Genomic DNA, 26,502 nt, shown 5'->3' on the forward strand with positions numbered 1-26,502 from the left:
AAACACCATTACTAACTATTACAACCAAGTGAACTTAAACTTCGAACAGCCGCAAACGCAATGTCCTAAAGCCAGTGGCCTCCCATTATAGCCACCGGGGGAAGTGGGTGGCTACAACGTGGGGGGGTGTGAACTGGAGCTACCAGAGACCAGGCTCCAGGACACTCGCCTACTCCAGCAGCAACCGGCTGGTTTACCGCAATTATCCTGCCCAATGAGTAATCCCCTTGGGGATGGTGAAGTGGAGTTAAATAACTTCCCAAAGTGGAGCAACTTTTCCGGAGAGCAAAGAAAAAGCAACAAATTACTTTATCTTGACCCCCAAAGGGGACCATTAAACTCCGGGAATTTCTCATTAACATTCTCTCCACGATGTGCCCAGGCAGAATTTATAGCACTCCAAAATATAATGGGTCCGGAAACAGATCACTCACCATCTAAACAGACCCATAAACCCTCAGCGCCACAGCTTCACCGTGGAAGTCAAATTGCTAAAACTAATTTAACGCTGGGCAGACTTAACAGTAGTTCCTTCAGTCTGGAGCTGTCCTCGCTCGATAACTCCGTTATTGGCAATATAGACCCTCAACTAAACAGCATAACATCAGAAGATCTAAACTTTCTGGAAGGTAGTATAATAAAAGGCCATAGAGGAGAGGAAGGTAAGAATCCAGAAGCCCAGATAACCAACGAGCAAAGTGGAAATAGAGATGACCTCTCATTAGACCAACCAATTCTTAGCATCATGAAAGTTATATGTACAACACTGGGCTCAATTGCAACAACGATCATGGCCCAGTCTCAAAAATTTGATGATCAACTTGAGCTGACCAAACAACTTACAACCTCAATACAGTCTATAGATTACAGGATGGCCCTAGTAGAGGGCGTAATTAGGGAAAACCTGTTGCATCAGGCAGTGGCTGACAAAATGGACAAGTTGGACGGACAAGTCTGTGGACCACTGCTGGAAAAATTATTGGAAGTCCCGAAAGTAATCAAAGACATAATCGAAGACTGCAAACATAGCCTTAAAAGCACACAGGGGTGCAATCACGAGCTAGGAAAAACAGAATCTAGATTAATTGAAAGGTCAACAGACAGAGAAAATAGAGAAAGGCACTCTGGCCCAGGACGAGAGAACTATCCAGTTGCAAAAAATCAGACACCTAAGACGGAGAGAACCAACGGAAGTCCTGAACTTGGAATCAAAGTCCCAAACACAGTAGAAAAAAGGACCCCGGGTAAAAGGCCTCAACTAATAGGCAGATGGAAAAACACATGGAAGAAAGCTAGAGGAAAAAAAAAAGCACCAGCAGGAAAGGCTTTAAACATGTTACAACAGACAGGCCTAATAGGAGAAATCAGGAACACAGGTGATGAGATCGCCCAACAACAGCATAGAGACGAAAGCATTAAGTTGGAGAGTTTTGAGAAACCTACTGATAAAGTTTTTAACTTTATAAATAAAAATCCTGGATTATTGTGCGATAAAAGTTGCACTCACCATTCCCATATAAACCGTATACCCATTGGCCCTAGGGGATACCAAGCATCTGGGCACGACTTAGATAAAGGAAGGCGGTCTGGAAAAGATCCTGGAACAAATCATGGGATAAATGAGGCAAACGAGGTAAATGATCCTCTAGTCAATGAACAACCCAAATGGAGCCCAGGAACATCCAAATCAAGTATCGGTATCGATAAGCACTTCCCAGCTATAAAAACTGAACATTTAGTTCAGGTACATCATTCAAATACAGTAGAAGACCACTACGGAAAATGCCAGCAGCCTCCGAATTCCATTAGTGAGGGGGCAGAACAAGATAACAGCAAAGGTGAAAGTAGAAGGGCAGAGACCCCAGAGTATATACGAAGCAAACAAAGTATAAGAACAACCATGTGCGTGGACAACATAACAGCCCCAGTTCCCGCACCCCGGACAAAGGTAAAATATTGCTCTCAGGTCAGCCTTGGAAATCATAATCTCAGCAACCAGCCTGGGTGGATCACTGATTCGCCTGCACCATCGCGCCCAGCTCTGGACCTGGAAACCAATGAAACCAAAGGAAAAAGGGACAATTGGCCTCCAAAAAGGCAACCCTACGAAGAACAAAGGAACAAAGAGTTGCAATTGGGGAGGGAACAAGGCCAGGTAAATCGAACATTGACTAGTCGGGCAGCTACCACTCAAGACAGACAATATGAGAACACCCAACTTCAAGGAAGACAGTCGCAGGAAGGTGGCGGGCACACTGAGATCCGTTCTGAAACAACTAAAGAGCCTGAAGCCACGATCATGTTCACGCCTGAGTACTCCTCAAGAGGAAGTCACGACATCCTGAACAGGTCCAACATCTTACTTCTGGTCAACTCCCTGCCAGCCTTACAGAATGTAACAACTAAAGATCTCCTCTCAGTAAGATTCACACCAAAAAAAGAATTAGAGAACGGGGAATTAACAGAAACAGTCTGGGCCTCACCTTGGATAGTAGAACAGATCCTAAAATGTTCCAACACGATGAAGACCTGGGGAATATCCATTGCTACTCCGCAAAAAGAACCATATCCAACAATACTTCTTGAAAAAGCTTCAAACCGAAACATGATGGGTAGGCAAGAGGTAAAAGGCAATTTTGGTTCGATACTTCAGGGAGCAATCAGCTCCAAACAACAACTCCCTGAACGAATAAATTTGAGTAATATGAGGTTCTGCCTGTTGGCCAATTCCCCTAGAAACAGTAGGGGCAATCCCCCACAGTTACAGAATTGCAAAGAGCAATCATCTAGAAGCTCGTAGCAAAAAATGGACAGTTTGAACATAAAAAATAAAATCAGTCCCATATTAAAAATTCTAAGCTGGAACATAGCAGGTTTAAAAAACAAAATGGAAGATAAAGACTGGGTTGAATTCATTAAAAAACAAGACATCAGCTGCTTCCAAGAAACTTGGTCTATTCATGCTATTGACCTAGATGGGTTCTCCACTTTCCACTCACCTGCTATTAAGCAAAAAAAAGGAAGACCTTCGGGAGGTCTAATTATTTGGATCAAAACTTCATTACTGAGAAACTCCGTAGTAACTCATACTGTACTAAGCAAGGGAATCCAGACGCTCGCAGTCAAATACGAGGAGTGGTCACTCGAAATAGTAAATGTGTATTTCCCTCCTATCAGCCGGGCTCAAGTTATGCCAGGGGTGCGGCTCCTTAAAGAACATATCCTAAATAATAGAACTAAGGATCGGAGGAACCCAGCACCAGGTCACACGAACAATTGCTCTCCCCAGCCTTGTAAAACCCTTTTACTGATATGTGGTGACTTTAACACTAAACCTCATTCTATCCTCTGGGATAAACAAGTAGCAGAGGAAGACTATGCTTGGAATATTCCAACGCCTCTTATCCAACGTTGTAATGACTCCAAGAAAGGAGAATTAATCTTTGAAGCATTAATAGAAGGAGGAATCCGCACATTAAATGGGAGAACAAATTCAGATAAAACTTTTAAATCTACCTTTCGAACTGGAAAAAGGCAAAGCATAATTGACTACTTGGCAATAAACATCGAAGCCTGGCATTATGTCATCGATATGGAAATAAGGGACAGAATCGAGAGTGATCACGACCCACTGCTAATGGAGATAGTCCATCCGGACACGAGCCCAGGGAAGGCGGAGTCTCCATTCAACGGAAATAGCCTAACAATAACTATGAGACCAAATAGGAAAAACATATTAAGGTCAAATGAGGATGAACCTTATATGAGCGTACCCAGTCAAACCTGGTTGTCATCACTTAGCACGTTCTTAAACCCATCAGTTAATGACGCTTTACCCCTCCTGCATAACTTTAATAATTTGCTATTGCAAACAAAAAAGGAAAAGATCAAGCATCCTCAAATCAATCCTAAAATGATGGAGGGCTGGTTCGATGAAGAGTGTTTAAAGCTAAAAAAAGACTTTATCACAAGCATTGAAGAACCGGCACTTGAATGACTCCAACGAGCAACATTTTTATGGATGTAGGCAACAGTACAAAAAATTATTAAGATACAAAAGGAAGATATTTCCACATAAACTTTGGAAAACATTACTGCAAGCAATATCGGCAGGGAACTCCAAAAAGTTCTGGGAGATAGTCAGGTGGGGATGTGAAGGTCCCCCGAAAAATCTAGAACTGAATATCAACCCTCAACATTGGGTAAAGCATTTTACCGCCTTGTACCAGGAAGTGGCCAAGACGGCACCAGGGATGACCAATAACCCAAACATCCTCACTCAAGGGCTGGCGGGCAGAAATCAAAGATTAAGTAAAGTATTTCCTCTTCAAAAGACTTACGCAGCATCTTCAAATCGGCTTGCTAGATTGGTAAACGAAACCCAGAATGTACTAGTCTCCAACGAATTCTCCAGCACAAATTACACGCAAGTAGTCCATGTCATTCCACGTGCAATGGAGTTAATATCGGAATTTAGTGAAAAAGAGATTAAACAAGTTATCCTCCTCCAAAAGCCGCATAAGGCTGCAGGCCCAGATGGTATCCCTTCAGACGCTTACCGTAACCAGCTAACGTTATGGTTACCTGCTCTAGCCCGTCTATTCAACAGCGTTTGGCATCACGAGGTAATCCCTTCCTCTTGGAAGTAATCAATAATCGTTCCAATTCACAAAAAAGGGCCTCGGGACATGGTGAGCAATTATAGACCTATTTCACTGCTTGATAGTGTTGGAAAGATTTTTGCCAAATTGATTCAGTCGCGTCTAGACCAATGGCTAGAGGACGGAGATTTAATATCAACACACCAAGCTGGTTTTAGGAGAGGCCAAAGTACAACAGATCAACTTTTTAAGCTAAACATGATCTGCGCTAAATACGCCACCCTTAAAAACTGTCCATTATATCTGGTCTTTGTGGATCTCCAAACAGCCTTCAACAGCGTAAATCGCCAAACACTATGGCAGTTATTGTCGGACATGGGCATACAGGGAAAAATCTTAAGACTGCTAATTCTATTGCATACAGGAAACACTGCCAGGGTCAGATATACTACGAGAAATGATTATACGGCTGAAATTCCAATCGAGCGAGGTGTAAAACAAGGCTGCGTTTTGGCTCCAACCTTATTTAATTGTTAGATAAATAAAGTAAGTCAAGTTTTGAAGGAATTAAATCTGGATGTGCCAGAACTAGCCAATGAAAGTATACCTATCTTGCTCTTCGCTGATGATGCCGTATTACTGGCAAGAACAGAGATAGCAATGCATGGAGTACTTAGGGGTTTCGAATCATTTTGTACCTCAAGGAGCATGGTAATCAATGAGGGGAAAACAAAGTTTATGATTCTCAACCAAAAACAGACGTTGCAATCGACCTTTAGGGCAAATAATAAGCCTTTGGCCCGAGTGGCCACTTATGATTACCTGGGCTGCAGACTAGACGAAAAACAGACATGGAAACCACAAATCTATAAAAGTAGAATCTCCTTGGCCCAACAAGCTGGAGCAGTACTCAGATTTGCAAAAGTTACAGGCAATCATTCCGTGAGTTCTGCACTGCTCGCATACAAAACAAAAGCAAGAGCTGCAGCACTTTACAGCGCAGAGATCTGGGGATTCAGAAAGATTCCATCAATACAAGTAACCGAGAACAAATTTTTACGCCGATTACTTTGTCTAGGCAATGCCACACCAATGAATGCAATAAGAACCAATCTACAGATGAGAAAGGTTGAGGGCTACATTGCTCTGGCTCCAGTAAGATACTGGATCCGTATTTGGACAAAAGAGGCTCTCAAACCATATAGAGACGTACTTAAGGACATCATGAAGCTGCAAAACCACCGGAAACTGCCCTGGTTCAAACATATCTCAACTATCCTGGCTGCGATCGGCCAGGACGACTTTTGGCTCCATCCAGAAAAAATCGGAAGGCCTAGTCTAGCTGTCATAAAAAAGGCATATTGGGAGCGAAAGACTGAGATTATGTGCGAGTCATTTAGCCCTTTATTCAAGCGGTATTTTCTGTTTAACCAAGAGCTTAAACCAGCAATATTCATAGACAGTATTTATCCGGAGGAAAAAAGGGCTCTCTACTTCAAATTCCGTATGGGCACCCTACCTGTGACGGCGGTGGTCAACAGATGGCAATCCGCTCCTCTGGGTAGATTAGAATGCTGTCCATGCCTTCATGGTGGCCCGGAAACACCTTCCCACTTCCTTCTATTATGCCACTTTACGCTCAAACTCCGTAAACTGTATCTACGTCCACTTTTCAGATCTTACGGAGTTAGGAAGTGCAAGGAGGCAGAAGCGCTATGTATGCGATCAGATGAGAAATACATTGTGACAAAGGTCTCAACTTATATCTTGGAAGCATGGAAATTACGTCTATCAATGCACCCATAGTTGGCATAAGCACAACAGCCTATGTTATCCCGTAGCTATCTAGCTTGGGAAATTGGTGCAGGGTAGCGTAAAACTGGGTTAGGCTCGGGCTTCTATTAAATGGTTGGAAGGCACTGCAAGGTCCCAAATGATTCGTCCCAGAATAAGACATTTTAAATATTAGATTTATAATGTTTTTCTAGAATAAGTTAAGTTTTTATGTAAATTATGGCTATATATTAGGTTTTACGATAATGCATGGTAAATCGGACACATTTCGGTACATGTTAAATCAAAAATTCAAGCATAGTTTCCCTTTTTACTGAGATGTTTTATTTAATGTGATTTTTATCGAGTGTGATGGATTGATATTTATTGTGTGATTATTGTTAAGGCCGGATAGGCTCATAACAATTAAATAAATGGTAAATGGTAAATGGTTTGTATAGCACATTTTTGCCAGTAACAAGACTAGTGTTTGCAGGGCACTAGAAGTTAAAAAGAACAAAATAGTACCTTGATCACGTCAGGAGCAGCAGACAGGCACTAAATAAATTGAATCACTCAGTGTTTGATCCCTGCTCCACACCGAGGAACGGAAATGATGCCAGACGTGCCTTGACAAATTACGAAGCTGTCAAGAAGAGTGTAATGCAAACCATTGGATCGGAGTAGGGTGGGATGGATTGGAGTGGGGTGGGATGGGATGGGCTTGAGTGGGGTGGGTTGGGCTGGAGTGGGGTGGATTGGATTGGAGTGAGGTGGATTGGGTAGCAGTGGACTTGATTCTAATGGATTGGTTTGGATTGGAGTGGGGTAGGTTGGATTGGAGTCGGATGGGTTGGATTGGAGTGGGGTGGGTGGGAGTGCGGTGGTTTGGATTGGAGTGGAGTGGGATGGATTGGAGTGGGTTAGGGTGGGTTAGACTGGAGTGGGCTGGATTGGACTGTAGTGGAGTGGATTGGACCAGAGTGGGGTCAATTGGACTGGACTAGAGTGGATTGGGGTGGGGTGGATAGGACTGGGGTTAGGTGTGTTGGATTGGTGTGGGGTGGACAGGATTGTAGTGGCATGGATTGTGATGGATTGGAGCGGGGTGCATTTGGATGGAGTGGGGTGAATTGCATTGGGGTGAAGTGGATTGGACTGAAGTAGGGCAGATTGTTTTGGATTGATTGCAAAGGGCTGTTTGAGATTGGAGTGATGCAGGTTGTTTTGGATTAAAGTGGGGCAGATTAAAGTGGAGCAGATTGTTCTGGATTGGAGTGGGGCAGATTGGAGTGGATTGGAGTGGGCAGTCTGGAGTGGGGCAGATTGTTTTAGATTGAAGTGGGGCAGCCTGGAGTGGGGCAGATTGTATTGGATTGGAGCAGATTGGAGTGGGGCAAATTGTTTTGGATTGGAATGGGGCAGATTGGAGTGGAGCGGATTGGAGTGGGCCAGATTGTTTTGGATTGGAGTGAGAAGATTGTATTAGGGTGGATTGGAGTGGGGTGAATTTGGTTGGTGTGTCGTGGATTTGATGGGTGAGGGGTGATTGGATGGTAGTGGGGTGGATTGGGATGAGGTGAATTGAGATGGAGTGGGGTGAATTGTATTGGGTGAGATGGATTGGATTGGAGTGGGCTGTATTGTTTGGATTGGAGTGGGGCAAATTGGAGTGGGGCAGTGGAGTGGAACAGATTGTTTTGGTATGGATTAGGGCAGACTGGAGTGGGTTGGGTTGGAGTAAGGCAGATTGTTTTGGATTGGATAAGGGGAGATTGGAGTGGGTCGGATTGAAGTGGGACAGCTTGTTTTGGATTGAAGTGTGGCAGATTTCAGTGAAGTGGACTGGAGTGGGGCAGATTGTTTGTATTGGAGTGGGGCAGATTGTTTGTATTGGAGTGGGGCAGATTGTTTTGGATTGCAGTGTGGCAGATTGTTTTGGATTGGAGTGCAGCAGATTGCAGTGGGGCAGATTGCTTTGGATTGGGTTAGATTGGAGTGGGGCAGATTGTATCGGATTGGAGTGGGGCATATTATTTTAGTTTGGAGTGGTGCATATTGTTTTGTATTGAAGTGGGGCAGATTGTTTTGGACTGGAGTGGGGAAGATTGTTTTGAAGTGGTGTGGATTGTTTTTGATTAGATTAGGGTGAATCGGAGTGGGGCAGATTAGATTGGGGTAATTTGGGAGGTTTGGAGTGGGGTGGCTTGGAGTGGATTGGGGTGAATGGTTTGGATTGGGGTGAGTGGTTTGGATTGGAGTGGGGTGGACTGGTGTGGGGGTAAAGTGGGGTATATTGGGGTTGATTGTAGTGGGGCATATTGGAGTGGGTGGTTTGGGGTGTACTGAACAAATCTGTGTTAACGCATCATTTCATAAATTACACATAATAAGGAAACAATGTTGCTTGAACAAGATGTCATCTTTTGAAAAGAGTGCCCAGAAGCAGAAACTGAAGAAAACATGCATGGAAAGTAAGGCAAGACGACTTGGCAAAATAAAAGAAAGTTAGCTTTTGTAGAGTGTGTTTTTGCCAGTCACAAGACTACTGTTTGCAGAGCAGTAGAAGTTAAAAAGAGCAAAATAGTACCACGATCACGTCGGGAGCAGCGGACTGGCACTAAATAATTTGAATCAATCAGTGCTTGATCACTGTTTCACACCGAGGAAGGGAAATGATGCCAGGCCTACCTTGACAAATTACGAGGCTGCAAAGAAGAGTGCCACTCAAACCATCAAATGGTGATCATCAGGCAGGCTCCAAGCCCTTAACTGTAAACAACAGAGTCTCACAAAAGGAACAGGAGGTAAGGAGGAGCTTAGGAAATTTTGAGTTGGAAAGAGTTTTGATTGGAGGCACAGAGGACTCACTATGCGAGTCATCACGGCGAGAGGGATGAAGTGGTAATGGGACACCTAACCAGATTGTCCAGCATTGTGGACCTACGTAGGTCAGAAGCATGTGTCCTAGGGCTGTTCAATGTAATAAAAACATAAAGCTCTGAATCATTAGGGACGAGCCTGCGAGTGCATGCGCTTGCACGTGCGTCTCGTATGCAAGGTGCTGTTGTGTTCAGTAAAGGGCTTGGAACCCGCCTGTCGCTCTCCATTTGTTAGTTTGTGTGGTGCTCTTCTTTACAACCTCATAATTCACCAAGGCATGCCTGGCATCACTTCCGTTTCCCTGTGTGAAGCAGGACTCAAGCACTAATTGATGCAACTTAATTAGTGCACGTTCGCTGCTCCTGACTAGTGCGGCTCCCACCGGGTGCACTGCCGATCATGCCTCTGCGCTGGGAGACTGACCATTTCCGATATCTCGGGATTATGGTGGCCCACACAGTCCAGTGCCATAATTAACTTAACATTGAGAGGGTACTCTCTGGCTTGGAAAGCTCAGTGCGATTTTGGAACACCCTCCCATTATCAATAATAGGACGAGTAGCGGTTGCAAAGATGGTATTTTTGCCTCGATGCTTGTATACGTTGCAGAATTTGATTAACACACTCTCTCTCTCTCGGTATTCAGGGATCTGCATTGCCAGCTGGTGTCCCTGGTATGGGTGGGGGACCGCTGCAGGGTGACACAGGAGTCTTTAACTCCCACTTGCTTAGGGGGGAATGGCATTACCCAATTTGGAGTACTACTATTTAGCCTCCCAGTTACCGTACGCTGCGCTCTGGCTAGCGGAGGGTAACAACTGGGAAAAAAACCTTCATAGGGATGACACCCGGCGCAATACCCTTGCACATCTGCTACATACGAGGGGTAGAGTGGAACAATCACTCCCATACATAATAAAACATACAGCAACACTGTGAAAGCAGGCGGTGAAAGTGGTCTTGCGCCGCACACCATTTGCGTGGGACTTTGAGTTTTGGGATCTTCCAGCGTTTCGACACTTGACCTCCACGGTGGATGCTCGACCCTGGCAAGAGGGTGTGTGCTTAACCCTTGCAGACCTCTACCCCAGTGAGACCTTTACAGCCTTTGAGGTGGCACGGGATACGTTCAGGTTGAACCGGGACAGTTTTTAACATATGCCAGTACACTTAATATAGCCCGAGAGATATAGCCCACTTACCCGGAGGCGCATTCCTCCTCTGTACTGTTTAGGGCACTCCTGGAATATGGGGGGTACAAACAGCTTATATCACACATATATAAGGCCATGGTGGCAGATACAACTAGTCCTGTTTTGCGGGCTCAGAGGCATGGAACATCAAACTGAACGCCCCGTTGGAAGAGGCACAGTGGAAGGCAATATGTGCCTTGCTCCGCCAGTGGACCTGTAATGCTAGATTCAAACTAATACATGTTAATTACATACATTGCACATATGTCACCCTGCCTTCTTCCATAGAATTGATCCTAGCAGGGGTGACGGTTGCCAACGCTGTAGTGCGAAACCCGCAACCTTCAGACACTTAGCATGGGATTGTCCCACATTACAAAGCTTTTGGGAGGTTGTGGTCCATACTTTAAGGGGAGTGGGGGGTGAGACTTGAACGGACCCCCATTCAATGCCTTCTGGGGGATGTCTTGAGGAAAAAAAGGTTAAAAAAATTGAATGGAAATTTATGCAGCTGGCCCTGGTGTTAGCCAGGAGGAGGGTGGCGATTGCCTGGATGAATACGCGGGGACCCAGCCTACAGGGATGGCATAAATACATCAAGGAATGGGCAGTGGCAGAAGAAATATGGTTACGGCAGATTAGAAGGGATGAACACCTTGAGGAGGATATACAGACATGGCAGGAGATACTTACACGAATTGATGAGGTTGAAGAAACTGGGCAGGATGTCTCTCTGGATACTCAGGGATAGCGGTTGTGCAAGCTATGTTACTAGGAACAGTACTTACACCGTTACTGGGAACGCAATGACTCTATGATGCACACCTCTTGTACCTTCTGCATTTGGACAAGGGACTACTTCTGAGATGGAATGTCATGAAGGAGTATCGGGCGGACTGGCCTATATTTGCAAAGGTGTTGATGGTGCAATGTTTAGAAAGTACGAGAGTTGAAAAAAAAAAAAAATATATATATTTAGACCTTTAGTTATTCCATCAGTGGCATTCTTTTACTTGTTACACTCTCTAGGCTTTGCAAAAATATCTACCACCTATAGGTTTAAAGGACCATAGCCTTTGGTGTATTACTGAGTAATATTAAAAAATGTGCCCTTCTAGTGATTGTGTATTAACAAAGGAGATTGTATGCACACAGAATCTTTGCAAACCTTAACTGTGTTGCATCTCAGGACCTTACCTCCAGATTCAAACACCTTGTTTCATCTTCTGACCCAACCCATGAATTGGAATTTCCTTTCTCACTCTAAGACCCTAGTTTCCTAAAGGATGTGGGGGGCTCGTGTGACACAACACAAGTTAGGTGTACATTTGTGGGCTTTTAAATTTGTTAGTAAACCAATTCAGTATTTTACATCTTATTGCATTATGAGAGACTGTGAGATCTCACTGCTGTCTTACCTTCAGTATGCATAGTTGTCCCCAGACAGGTCACTCTTTTGAGGGTTGTGTATCACCACAGTCTAGCCTCTACAAAGTGCGCTGTCTCAGCCATTCTGTCATCCTATTTCCAGACCCATCTTATACCACTCTCAACAAAGATGCGCAGTCAAGCCCCCTGATTTCACCCATAAGATCCAACCCATGCTGTCACTCCACAGGTCCCAACCCTGCTCACAACTCCAAGGTCCATGTCCCACTCACTCCCAACTCTAAGAATCGGACCTACTTTAGTCTCGCTCTCTTACTCTGCCTCATTTTCAAGCTCCTTCTTAGTTCTTGATCTCCTTCCCAAGTCCACTAATCTCCACTGGTCTCTGCACCAAGGACCTGACACTTTTTGGGCTCACAGCCCGCCCTAGGGACCCTTCTCACCTCCGATCAGCATGGTGCAGATGGAAAAGATCTTCTCAGTGTCGGTGTTGGCTGACACGTTGCCAAAGCCCACGCTGGTCAGAGAACTTAGGGCGAAGTAAAGAGATGTGATATAGGAGCTGCGCAGCGAAGGCCCACCCAGCAGCTCAGGTCGGGTCCCGTTTGTGCAGTTGCCCTGGTCGTCCACCTCACCAGAGCTGTTCTTCGTCACCAAGTAATAGGGTGTCTCCAGACGACGGGCGAGCTCCTGCAACCAACCTGTAGCAGATATGGAAAAAAAGAGTCAGCGTTCATCCAGCATACACCTTACTCCAACCGCACTGACACCCCGACCATAATGGACACTCTAAAGTTTTAAAATAGCAAAGCCCTGTTATCCTGACACTTTATGGTGATTCTTTCATTTACAACATAAATGTAAAATTGTGCCTTCAAAATGAACACTGAAATGTGATTGTCAAGGGTGCAGACCCTCAGCTTACCAAGCTCAGGCAGTTCTGATTGGTTACTCTCGATCTCCCGCTGCCCAATGAAGTACCAGATGCAGGCAACCCAGTGGGCCAACAGCGCAAAGACGATCATCAACAAGGTGAGTACAACAGCACTATATTGGGAGTACCGGTCCAGCTTGGGCAGAAGGCGTAGGAGTCGCAGCAACCGTACCGTCTTCAGCAGGTGCGCCCCGAAATACTGTAAGAGCCCAATGAGGAAGGAGACATTTCAGATACATCGAGAGAGGCAGATTGAGTAAGACTGGCTGAGAGCAAGCTAGAGTACAAGTAAGGAACAACGGGTGAGTGAGTGAAGTAAGGAAATGAATGGAGAGAGTTATGCCAAGAGTGAGATTAAAAAATGATGCTAATGCTTTGGAAAATGGAAAAGGCAAATGCAGGAGGTGGGCGTCAAGACAGAGAGAGAAAGTGCTTAATTTGGGAAAGTGATTCAGGCGATGCTGACTGGCACTCATTTTGGGGAGGTGGATGTATTTTTTATCAGCAGACTGAGCAAGTTAGTAAGGAGAGGGGGAATGAAAGGAAAGCCAAACAGAGGCAAAGGTACAAATAAGGGATAACAAAGAACCTACCGAAGTCAGATAAAGAGACAGGAAGTGTAGAGTGGTGGAAGAATTATTAAGGGTGTGGTCTTGGAGTTTTGGTATTGAAACTGCACTATGGGTGCCAATGCATATTTTAATTTTGACTAACAGTATCAAAGATCTGTTGTCCACCACAGAGTCTCTTGATCAACCGGTCTGATTTGTGACTACTCTTTGGACTCCTGAAATTTCAGGGACATGCTAAACCAATCAGGAATACTGATTTGAGGGATACTTATGCAGAAGTTAAGCCACTCTTGGAGACTGACAGATGACTAACTAGAGACCATGCTAGCTCAAGTAGACGTCTATGAGTTTAGGGAGGCCCTTGTATAATTACAAGTCTCCTCTGCATCCTGGCCAACCTTTGACCATTTAGGAAGATGTCTGTTGGTCCAGACAGAGTTGTGCAGCTGAGAGAGTCTTGTGATTCTTAACCTTTTGACCTTTCAAGCACCTGTGTGATGTTCGAAGCTCAGGGGCTGTTCTACCCTCCTGTTCCCTGCTCCTAGCTGACTTCCTGCAACGCCTGAAATGCTTGTCAAACGATTTTTCTGTGAATCTCGTCTAAGGCTCCGACTTTGTTTTGAACATAGGACCAGAGCGCTCAATGTCAACCTGTGGTTATATTAACAGTTTATGTTAGTAGGTGCTCAGCACAGCAAACCACCTCTGTTCTGCAGTTTTACTCACTCATGCCTGACAAGCAGTATATTGTCATTTTTAGGTTTTGCCTACTAGTCAGTGCAGGTGTCTGGTTGTCCAATAAATATTGTGGGATTACCAAGAACATACAGGGGCTTGGACCGACCATTGCTTACCATTGATTGGTTTTCCTGTCGTCCTCATTTGCCTGCATCTTATTTGTGCCCCAGCTTGTCAATCTTTTATTGGGCCCTCCTATGGAGCATAGAACCTTCACAATCTCTTTTGATTGTCTGGCTTCTATGCTGCCACTGCTTGCTTTTCAAGCACTTTTTAATTTTTTTGTTAAGCACGCTACGAGAGTGCATATGTTTTTCAGATGTCTCCCTCCTGTACTTCTCCCCCCGCACTCTGTGTTGCTGTCAGTCACCCGTGTGCTTCTATTCACCTCCTCCGTGTTGCGCTTTCTCTGGTGCCCCTTGTTTATTTCTCACCCGTGTGCTTCTGCCCAGCCTGCTGCACGTCACGCTCCCGCCTGTTTCTTCTCCTCCCCAGGCCTGTTCTCCCTGTTGCTTTCCCCACTCACAACCTCTTTTCGTGCACATTGCTTCTCTTCACGCGTCCTCTCCTTTTCCCCCACCTACTCCCTCCTCTCTCTCATGTTGCTTCTCCTCCCCACCCCTGCCCTCTGTATTGTTTTCCACCACCTGCTCCTTCCTTTTCTCTTGATAGTTACATCTCCTCACAACTCAGGCCCTGCTTGTTGCATCTGTCCCCCTGTGTTGCTTTTGATCCCACCTGTTGCCTCTGTCTCCAATGTTTTTCTTCCCCCCTGCCGCATCCTCTCTGTTGCTTCGCCCACCCCTGTGTATTTGACATTTAAAAAAACGCTTGCGTCATTTTGTAGATGCATGCATGCCAGTTGCGCATGCATACAAAATGACATGCTGCTGCGTCATAGCACCTTTTTTTTGTCATGTGGCACAGCATCGGAGACTAGCAGGGCTAAAAACCATTGATAAAGCCAATAGGTCCAAATGCGAGACCTACTGGCTATGCCAATGCTTGTTTTTTAATATGCCATTGTCTCAGTACAACCCTGTTACCAGCTTTACATGCATTGCCAAGCCGTTGTCTGAATGGTTCCTTCATGGTGCCCTGTTAGTCAAGGTTAGCAGGCAGGAGTGTTTGAGGTCCTCCACGTCCAGCTAGGTTGCCAGGTAAACTTCATGGTCCACATTTATTTTACGTCCGTTATTCAAGTTTCTCATCCTATGACAGACGCTTGCTGCTGGCTCGTTTTTCCTCCTCTGTGATGCTACCATTGCTCACTTGACATCATATCATGTATAGGGTATTTTTTCATGCCTCAAATGTAGCCCAATTATTAGTGATGCGGTACATTTGTGCTTGTGTGGTGGGAGGTTGTTCAGAGTTAGTGCTGGGGAAACTGTCGCAGCTGTGGAGCATTGCCAGCTTGTTTTGATATGTATGGAGATTGCTGCACAGTGAATAATGGTATATTGCTGCACTGGGTGGTTGCAAAGTGTTCCACGATGTGTGATGGCAGACGGCTACAGTTTGAGTTTGCAAATTGTTGCATTGTTTGTTTGCAGATTCTTGCACAGCTTGTGATGATGGGTTGCCCCAATGTGTGTTTGCAGATTGTTGCACAGCATGTGATGGCAGATTGCTGCAGTGCATACTTCTGGTTATTCAGACTGGTGCATGGTGGGTTAGTAGATTGTTGCACGGAGTGTTACAGCAGGCTGTTGCACAGTGTTGCCGCTCAGTGTATGATAGGCAATATGTGTCTGCATACTGCGGAACTGCCTATCGACGAACAGTATGTGTTGACACTTGCACTTGGGACATGGTTGTCCGATGTTGCACAACATACAATGACAAAAGGTTGCGCAATGTGTGGCAGCACATTACTAAAAAATTTAAGTTAGCAAATTGTTGTTGTGTTGCTGTTTGCTTATTTACAGAATGCTGGGCTGTTTGTTGGAGTCCAGATTTTTACTCCCTCTTGCGCAGTGCTAGATAAAAGGCTTAAAAATATTTTCTGCAAAACACATTTTTTCGCAATTTTACCTTTTCATAGCATAACATATGCATTTGTAAAGTGCACATTCACCTAAGTCTTGGATCTCGTGGCACTGAAATACGGATGTTTATTGTTACCCAACTCAATGGTACTCCTTTTATCAACCTCAGGAGAATGAAAAAAATGAGGGGACCATCCCGGGATTCTAACCTGTGACCATGAGGTCAAACGCAGATCTCTGGAGTGAATGCATCAGGCCACCGACCCAGCTACCATTGTTAAGTTAGGACACATGAAAAAGTTTGGAATAAAACGTTACTGCTTCACAAACCCCTCGTGTCAAGCAGCTATTCTCAAGGGATATGTCCTGGTTTTCACATCATCTTTCGCCTAATGTCCCCATCAGCAGTTTGAAAATGTTGTCTGCCTTGGAGCTAGCTTGTTTGTCACACAACTGTTTAGCACTACATCGGTTGGTTGTTATAACCAACCTTCAGTAGCATTGCAACTCATATACCAGCATACCCCTAAATTGTATGGTAAGTATATGTTTACTATTCTTAGCTCCAGATCTAATTACTATGGACAGGAAGTATAAGTGGAATTAAGAATAGTAGTTATATCACAATGTAGTAGTTATGCTGATGTAGTGGATACAATATTATTATCATGCCGTATGTTACTTGCAATATAATGACCCACCACTTTGTTGAACCTAGTTCATTTGTATATACTTCAACATGACCAACTAAGAAGTTTGAAGTTACAGGCTTGCTGCATAATTCTTTTATAAGCTTTTCCATTGGGAGGAGAGGGAGCATGAAATAATAAGGTAGAACTACTATCCTGGTAGTGATGTGGAATATTCTGTAGTGTGTACTACCTAGCCAGACACCAAATCCTAAACAACACACTGCATACTCAGCCAAGAGGCTCAGACTGAAGAGATGCTTGCAATACTCACCACGTTCACTTTGAAGGCGTAGAGGAGGTCCACGGGAAGAGCAGCCACCAGGTCCAGGAGGAACCACGTGCTGATGTAATGCACAAAGATGGCACGCGGGTCGAAGATCACCTGGCCGGACTTGCTGACAAAGGTGGTGCGGAAATTCAGGATGATGTCTGTGTGAGGAGTGAGAAACAATATGAAAATCTAGACCAATGGCACTCAATGTGAAAATCTAGACCACTGGCACTCTACCGACTGGTAGGCCCGGCATCAGAAATGTTCCCCAAGTTTTCCATCTTTTGATGCGGTTTTAACACAGTAGTGTCATGATCATAGCACATCAAATACGCTGGCTCACTGCTAAATGATAAATCCACACAAATAACCAAATATGCAGCAGTCATTTTTGCAGAAAGTTGCAGTGACTGAATAAAGTTTGCCCTTTCGGTTCAACTGGATGGAATCCAAAGGTCACGAATTTGTTTAAAGAAAATGAAAACAAATTGTGATCAATATTTGGTAGGGGTGATTGGAGTCAAAAATATGTAATCATTCAATTAAATTATGGTTTGGTGAATTAATTGCTGTGCAATGCTGGGATAAAACAAAACGGTGAGATGGGAAAGCTCTAAGTGTGGGTTACTTAACTTATGTGGCTAATGCTCTTGTGGTGTCATCAGTTTTGATCTCGGATGTAGCACTTTGTAAAGCTAAACCCCTCATGGAGCAGTCCAGCCTGGCATCGCTAGGCGATTTACTTGGGTAAGGGACAAGTGATTTCACACCTACTTCAGCTTTGTTGCACCGTGACATTGAGATGCACCAGAAGCAGAGCTTGTAAAGAGTGCACATTTGTATCTACACACTCCATCCAGGAAGACCGATGGTATCATGACCATGCTAAGTTTCATGAAGATTTTTAGACATTCTGTAAGGATTTTGGGAACATATCGCGAGAATTTGATGGCAACACGTTGTGAACATTTCTCTAAGCTTTTGAGTGAATTTTATGCAGAAATGTAGTAAATATTTAACCGGGAAATGAGTCAGCCCAAACTTGGCAAGTAAAGCGGTCTTCATGGGTGCATATGTTTTGATCTCTAGGATCCAGTGTAAGAAGTGTAAGAAGTGTGTCCCTCCCCACAGCTGGTACATACCACCACAAGGCTGCCCCCCATTACTCTACAGGAACCCCATGAGCCCTTAGTGCAACTTCGTACACAGCCAGCCACTTACCAATGTCATCTCCCATCACATAACTGGACACAACATTTTTAGGTATACAAACCTTTCTTTCTCCGGCAGCTTCTGCATGTATGCTGCCACCCTTATTGCTGGACTCAGACTGCTTCGCCTTAAGATCCAGCTCCTTGAGACTCAGTTCATGAGCCAACAAAAGTTTTTTCTCAGCCAAGGCTCTCTCAGCTGCTTTTTGCTTCTCTTTCTGCCCTCCTTTCCTCCTGTTGAGCCTCAATTTTCAACCTTGCCAGGGTAGCTGAAATTCCCTCTCTTCTCTCCTTTCCTCTGTGGTCAGGCCCTTATCAGAGACACTGCTCCCTGGTTTGGCAGGGGGCACAACTGCAGCGGTAATCTCATCCACTGATGGCAAAAAAATCCTCTGTGGGGCCATCCTCTAGACCCTCTTCCTCAACATCATCCTCTGTTTGGGCTTCTGCCCAGGTCCTCAGCGCCATTTGGAATTTCCCCTTCCTGGAGGCTTTCTGGGTAGGTACACCCATATCTCTGCAGAACGCCCTCAGCTGTTTAACAGTGTAGGTCTCTAGCATAGCCATATGTAAGGAAATGCCTCCTTGGCATGGTTACCCCCTAACTTTTTGCCTTTGCTGATGCTAAGTTATGATTTGAAAGTGTGCTGGGACCCTGCTAACCAGGCCCCAGCACCAGTGTTCTTTCCCTAAACTGTACCTTTGTCTCCACAATTGGCACAACTCTGCCACTCAGGTAAGTCTCTGGTAACTGGTACCCCTGGTACCAAGGCCTCGATGCCAGGGAAGGTCTCTAAGGGCTGCAGCATGTCTTATGCCACCCTGGGGATCCCTCACTCAGCAAATGCACACTGCCTCACAGCTTGTGTGTGCTGATGGGGAGAAAATGACTAACTCAACATGGCACTCCCCTAAGGGTACCATGCCAACCTCACACTGCCTGTGGCATAGGTAAGTCACCACTCTAGCAGGCCTTACAGCCCTAAGGCAGGGTGCACTATACCACAGATAAGGGCATATGTGCATGAGCACTATGCCCCTACAGTGCCTAAGCAAAACCTTAGACATTGTTAGTGCAGGGTAGCCATAAGAGTATATGGTCTCGGAGTTTGTCAAGCATGAACTCCACAGTTCCATAATGGCTACACTGAAAACTGGGAAGTTTGGTATCAAACTTCCCAGCACAATAAATGCACACTGATGCCAGTGTGCAATTGATTGTAACATACACCCAGAGGGCATCTTAGAGATGCCCCCTGAATACCTACCCGGCTTCTAGTGTAGGCTGACCAGTTTCTGCCAGCCTGCCACACACCAGACATGTTGCTGGCCACATGGGGAGAGTGCCTTTGTCACTCTGTGGCCAGTAACAAAGCCTGTATTGGGTGGACGTGCTTCTCACCTCCCCCTGCAGGTAGTGTAACACCTGGCGGTGAGCCTCAAAGGCTCACCCCTTTTGTTACAGCGCCCCAGGGCATCCCAGCTAGTGGAGATGCTCTCCCCTCCGGCCGCTGCCCCCACTTTTGGCGGCAAAGCTGGAGGAGATAATGAGAAAAACAAGGAGGAGTCACCCACCAGTCCGGACAGCCCCTAAGGTGTCCTGAGCTGAGGTGACCCCTGCTTTGAGAAATCTTCCATCTTGAGCTTGGAGGATTCCCCCAATACGATTAGGGATGTGCCCCCCTCCCCACAGGGAGGAGGCACAAAGAGGGTGTAGCCACTCTCAAGGACAGTAGCCATTGGCTACTGCCCTCCCAGACCTAAACACACCCCTAAAGTCACTATTTAGGGGCCCCAGATCCCAGGAAATCCGATTCCTGCAACCTGAAGAAAGAAGAAGGACTGCTGACCTACAAGCCTGCAGAGAAGGAGGAAGACAACAACTGATTTGGCCCCAGCCCTACCGGCCTGTCTCCAATTTCGAAAACCTGCTCCAGCGATGAATCCAACAGGGACCAGCGACCTCTGACGCCTCAGAGGACTGCCCTGGACTACAGGACCAAGAAACTCCCGTGAACAGCGGCCCTGTTCAAAACCAGCTACTTCTTTGCAACAAAGAAGCAACTTCCAAGGACTTCACGTTTCCCGCCCGTTACTCTACACTCTGTACCCGACGACCCTGGCTCGACCTGCAGAAAACCAACACCTCAGGGAGGACTCCCTGGCGACTGCGAGCCCGTGAGTAACCAGGGACGACCCCCCTGAGCCCCCACAGCGACACCTGCAGAGAGAATCCAGAGTCTCCCCCTGACCGCGACTGCCTGTAACAAGGGACCCGATGCCTGGAACCAACACTGCACCCGCAGCCCCCAGGACCTGAAGGAACCGAACTTCAAAGCAGGAGTGACCCCCAGACGACCCTCTACCTTGCCCAGGTCGTAGCTGTCCCAAGAAAACCTCCATTGAAACCTATACAAAACCCGACGCCTGCTTTGCACACTGCACCCGGCCGCCCTTGTGCCACTGAGGATGTGTTTTGTGTGCCTACTCGTGTCCCCCCCAGTGCTCTACAAAACCCACCTGCTCTGTCCCCCGAGGATGCAGGTACTTACCTGCTGGCAGACTGGAACCGGAGCACCCCTGTTCTCCTTAGGCGCCTATGTGTTTTGGGCACCTCTTTGACCTCTGCACCAGACCGGCCCTGAGCTGCTGGTGTGGTAACTTTGGGGTTGCCTTGAACCCCCAACGGTGGGCTGCCTATGCCCCAGGACTGAGACTTGTAAGTGTTTTACTTACCTCCTAATCTAACCTTTACTTACCTCCCCAGGAACTGTTGATTTTTGCAGTGTCCACTTTGAAAATAGCTTATTGCCATTTTTACAAAGACGGTACATGATATTATTTTCATTCAAAGTTCCTAAAGTATCTAAATCAAATCAAATCATTAACATTTATAAAGCGCGCTACTCACCCGTGCGGGTCTCAAGGCGCTAGGGGAAAAAAGGGGGGGTTATCGCTGCTCGAACAGCCAGGTCTTTAGGAGTCTCCGGAAAGCGGAGTGGTCCTGGGTGGTCCTGAGGCTGGTGGGGAGGGAGTTCCAGGTCTTGGCCGCCAGGAAGGAGAAAGATCTCCCACCCGCCGTGGAGCGGCGGATGCGAGGGACAGCAGCGAGTGCGAGGCCAGAGGAGCGGAGGAGGCGGGTGGGGACGTAGAAGCTGAGGCGTCTGTTGAGGTATTCCGGTCCCTTGTCGTGGAGGGCTTTGTGTGCGTGGGTGAGAAGTCGGAAGGTGATCCTTTTGCTGACTGGGAGCCAGTGCAGGTGTCTCAGGTGTGCGGAGATGTGGCTGCTGCGGGGTATGTCGAGGATGAGGCGGGCTGAGGCGTTTTGAATGCGTTGCAGGCGATTTTGGAGTTTGGCTGTGGTCCCGGCGTAGAGGGTGTTGCCGTAGTCCAGGCGGCTCGTGACGAGGGCGTGGGTCACGGTTTTTCTGGTGTCGCCGGGGATCCAGCGGAAGATCTTGCGGAGCATGCGGAGGGTGAGGAAGCAGGCGGAGGACACGGTGTTGACTTGCTTGGTCATGGTGAGAAGAGGGTCCAAGATGAAGCCGAGGTTGCGGGCGTGGTCTGTGGGGGTCGGTGCGGTGCCGAGGGCTGTGGGCCACCAGGAGTCGTCCCAGGCGGACGGGGTGTTGCCGAGGATGAGGACTTCCGTTTTTTCAGAGTTCAGCTTTAGGCGGCTGAGCCTCATCCAATCTGCGACGTCCTTCATACCCTCTTGTAGGTTGGTCATGGCGCTGGCGGGGTCCTTGGTGAGGGAGAGTATAAGTTGCGTGTCGTCGGCGTAGGAGGTGATGATGATGTCGTGCTTGCGTACGATGTTGGCGAGGGGGCTCATGTAGACATTGAAGAGTGTCGGGCTGAGTGATGAGCCTTGGGGTACGCCGCAGATGATCTCGGTGGGTTCTGAGCGAAACGGAGGGAGGTAAACTCTTTGGGAACGGTTTGAGAGGAAGGAGGCGATCCAGTCCAGGGCCTGGCCTTGGATTCCGGTGGAGCGGAGGCGGGTGATTAGGGTGCGGTGACAGACGGTGTCAAAGGCAGCCGAGAGGTCGAGCAGAATGAGGGTGACTGTTTCACCGTTGTCCATCAGGGTTCTGATGTCGTCAGTGACTGAGATGAGGGTGGTTTCCGTGCTGTGGTTGGTTCGGAATCCGGTTTGTGAGGGGTCGAGCAGGTTGTTGTCTAAGTGAAGTACCTTACATTTAAAGTATTAACTGTAAATCTTGAACCTGTGGTTCTTGAAATAAACTAAGAAAATACATTTTTCAATATAAAAACCTATTGGCCTGGAGTAAGTCTTTGAGTGTGTGTTCCTCATTTATTGCCTGTGTGTGTACAACAAATGCTTAACACTACACTCTGATAAACCTACTGCTTGACCACACTACCACAAAATAGAGCATTAGAATTATCTACTTTTGCCACTATCTTACCTCTAAGGGGAACCCTTGGACTCTGTGCACACTATTTCTTACTTTGAAATAGTATATACAGAGCCAACATCCTATACCATATCAAAATCTTCCTCTCTTGCTTGCGACCCAGCCAGAGACATGTTGAATGAGGATTTTAGTAAAAAATTGACAGGAAAAACGAAATTGCAGGAAAAATAAAAATCAAGTTGACCTTCAACTGTGGGTAGGTAGTGAAATACTTAGCTACTGCATGTCACTGCACAAATACAAGTCCTATCTTCACCGCTGATCACCAATGTTAGAAATTAGGTCTTTGGTTGGCAGTCAGGTTACCCCTTGTCCAAGCAAGGACCCTCACTCTAGTCACGGTAAGTCACACACAATCCAAATTATCTTGTGCCCACCCTCTAGTAGCTTGGCACTGAGCAGTCAGGCTTAACTTAGAAGGCAATATGTAAAGTATTTGTGCAATAAATCATACAATAACACAATATAGCACCACAAAAATACACCACACAGTGTTTAGAAAAATATATAATATTTATCTGATAAGATGCAAGTCAAAACAATTAAAATGCAATAAGTATATGTTGAGATGTCACTGAAAAGTGATATAAAGGGGGTCATTCCGACCCCGGCGGTCAAGGACCGCCGGGGCCGGGGATGCGGGAGCACCGCCAACAGGCTGGCGGTGCTCCTCAGGACATTCTGACCGCGGCGGTTCAGCCGCGGTCACAACCGGAAAACCGGCGGTCTCCCGCCGGTTTTCCGCTGTCCTGCAGAATCCTCCATGGCGGCGCAGCTTGCTGCGCCGCCATGGGGATTCTGACACCCCATACCGCCATCCTGTTCCTGGCGGGTCGCCCGCCAGGAACAGGATGGCGGTATGGGGTGTTGTGGGGCCCCTGGGGGCCCCTGCAGTGCCCATGCCAATGGCATGGGCACTGCAGGGGCCCCCGTAAGAGGGCCCCACTTTGTATTTCAGTGTCTGCTTTGCAGACACTGAAATACGCAACGGGTGCCACTGCACCCGTCGCACATACCCACTCCGCCGGCTCCATTCGGAGCCGGCTTCCTCGTGGGGAGGGGTTTCCCGCTGGGCTGGCGGGCGGCCTTCTGGCGGTCGCCCGCCAGCCCAGCGGGAAAGCCAGAATGGCCTCCGCGGTCTTTCGACCGCAGAGCGGCCATATGGCGGCTCCCTCCAGGCGGGCGCCTCCCGCCGCCCGCGGGGGTCAGAATGACCCCCAAAGTGTCTTAAGTCTTTTAAAAGCAAACAATGTCTCTTTCAAGCACAAAGTACCTGGTTCGTGTGAAAAATCTCCGCAAAGAACCGCAGAGGCGGAGATGCGTGGAAACAAAGGGGGTGTGGGTCGATTTCTCGGGCCGCATACGGCGATGTGTCATTTAGTTTTCACGCAGGGACGGCTGTGCATCGATTTCCGTCGCTCGGTCGTGAATCCTCTTCGGGTTGCGGGGTTTTCAGATGCCCCGGGGACAGTGCGTGGATTTCCTGCGCTGGCAGGACAAAGTCACAGAAGCTGTGTTGATCCAGTGGCCGTTGAGTTGAATTTTCTACTGCATGGCAGGCACTGCGTCGATTCCTCTCTGGAAGTTGGGCTGCGTCGATCCAGTGGGCCATGCGTCGAATTTCTGGTTGCTACGCTGGTGCTGCGTCGATCTTCTCGTTGTGAAGTCGGGCTGCGTCGTCCCGGTTCAGTGTGCGATTACATTTTCAGCGCGTGGCAGGCTGTGCGTTGTTTCTGGCAGATTGTGTGGTGAATTTTGCTGCACAAGGAGTCCTTCTTGAAAAGATGAAGTCTTTTTGGTTCTGAGACTTCAGGGAACAGGAGGCAAGCTCTACCCAAGCCCTTGGAGAGCACTTCTTCACCTCAGCCAGAGAGCAGCAAGGCAGCAGGGCAACAGCAAGGCAGCAGTCCTTCACAGAAAGCAGTCAGGTAAGTCCTTTGGGCAGCCAGGCAGTTCTTCTTGGCAGGATGCAGGTTCTGGTTACAGGTTTCTTCTCCAGGAAGTGTCTATGAGGTAGAGTGTCTGAGTTGGTAGGGGCAGAGCCCCTGTTTATATACCCAAATGTGCCTTTTAAGTGGGGAAGACTTCAAAGAATGGCTTAGAAGTGCACCAGGTCCCCTTTCAGTTCAATCCTGTCTGCCAGGGTCCCAGTAGGGGCTGTGGCAATCCTTTGTGTGAGAGCAGGCCCTCCACCCTCCCAGCCCAGGAAGACCCACTCAAAATGCAGATGTATGCAAGTGAGGCTGATAATCCTGTGTTTGGGGTGTGTCTGAGTGAATGCACAAGGAGCTGTCAACTAAACCCAGCCAGACGTGGATTGTAAGGCACAGAAATATTTAAGTGCAGAGAAATGCTCACTCTCTAAAAGTGGCATTTCTAAAATTGTAATATTAAATCCAACTTCACCAGTCAGCAGGATTTTATATCACTATTCTGGCCATACTAAATATGACCTTCCTACTCCTTTCCGATCAGCAGCTACCACTCAAACAATGTATGAGGGCAGCCCCAATGTTAGCCTATGAAGGGAGCAGACCTCACCGCAGCGTAAAATCGAATTTAGGAGTTTTACACTATCAGGACATGTAAACTACATAGGTACAAGTCCTGCCCTATGGGTTACCTAGGGCATACCTTAGGGGTGTCTTATATGTACAAAAAGGGGAGTTTTAGGCTTGGCAAGTACTTCTAAATGCCAAGTCGAATTGGCAGTGAAACTGCACACACAGGCCTTGCAATGGCAGGCCTGAGACAAGGTTAAGGGGCTACTTAAGTGGGTTGCACAATCAGTGCTGCAGGCCCACTAGTAGCATTTAATCTACAGGCCCTGGGGACGTATAGTGCACTGTACTAGGGACTTCTAAGTAAATTAAATAGTCCAATTGGGTATGAGCCAATGTCACCATGTTTTAAGGTGAGAGCATATGCACTTTAGCACTGATTAGCAGTGGTAAAGAGCGCAGAGTCCTAAAGCCAGCAAAAATGAGGTTAGAAAAAGAGAAGGAGGAAGGATAAAAAAGGCTGAGGATGACCCTGCAGAAAGGCCATTTCCAACAGGAAAGATTCTGATTTCTTGTGAAATGTCATGATGTCTACATTTAACGACAGTAATCAACTATTTTAGGGCCCAATTTATGGGAAATCTGGCAAAATTAGATGCTGATATTTTTCGGTCATTTCTTGCAGTAGTGTCTTTATACCAAATTCATAAGGGGGAGTGAACGTGACATTGCAAACTCTTTGGCTCTCACCTTTGACCCAGAGGACATGAAATTGCACGTTACTTGTCCACACGGGCTACAAAGCTGTCTAGTGGCTGTCAAGCAGCAGCATGGAGGTACTTACTCCTAAGTAACACCCGATTCCAAAGGGGTTTTGCAACATTTTATGCTGACAGACTGAGGAGGGTTCATGGAGATTTTAGAGAGATTTGCTTATCTCTGCTGATAATTTTGGGACATTTCTTGAAGACTTTGGACACATTGGTTGTTGATACTTGGGGTCAATTCATAACGTCTTAAGTCAGTGAAAGTTTATTGGGGACACTTCATGAAGATTTCAGGGACCTTTGGTGGCGGTGTTGTGGATGATTATCAGGAAGGTGTGAGGTCACTTTTGGGCTAGCCTGGATTGCTATGCTCCACACTCATTTCTAGAACATGGTTGTATGACAGTGTCTGTGTGATCACCTAAACAATATATTAGAGTCGGTTTACAGAGGGAATGTACACTTCTGACTCACAGTATTAAACCCGTTAGCCTATAATTTGAATACTGTGCAATATGGCTACATTGTACTAAAATCTGATCTA

The 26,502-nt window shown here is 46.7% G+C and overlaps 1 protein-coding gene across 1 annotated transcript in view; it reads right to left on the minus strand.

Moving 5' to 3' along the window:
• Nucleotides 1-26,502, minus strand: part of KCNH3 (potassium voltage-gated channel subfamily H member 3) — a 379,713-nt gene that overhangs the window by 226,822 nt on the left and 126,389 nt on the right. The window contains exons 6-8 of the mRNA XM_069230614.1: nt 17,038-17,195; nt 12,765-12,972; nt 12,283-12,540 (exon numbers count right to left, since the gene is read on the minus strand). Of these exons, the coding sequence (XP_069086715.1) occupies nt 12,283-12,540; nt 12,765-12,972; nt 17,038-17,195 (624 nt within the window). The remainder of the gene's footprint in view (nt 1-12,282; nt 12,541-12,764; nt 12,973-17,037; nt 17,196-26,502) is intronic.

Source organism: Pleurodeles waltl, chromosome 4_2 (genome assembly GCF_031143425.1).
Source record: "Pleurodeles waltl isolate 20211129_DDA chromosome 4_2, aPleWal1.hap1.20221129, whole genome shotgun sequence".
NCBI classification, from domain to species: Eukaryota; Metazoa; Chordata; class Amphibia; order Caudata; family Salamandridae; genus Pleurodeles; species Pleurodeles waltl.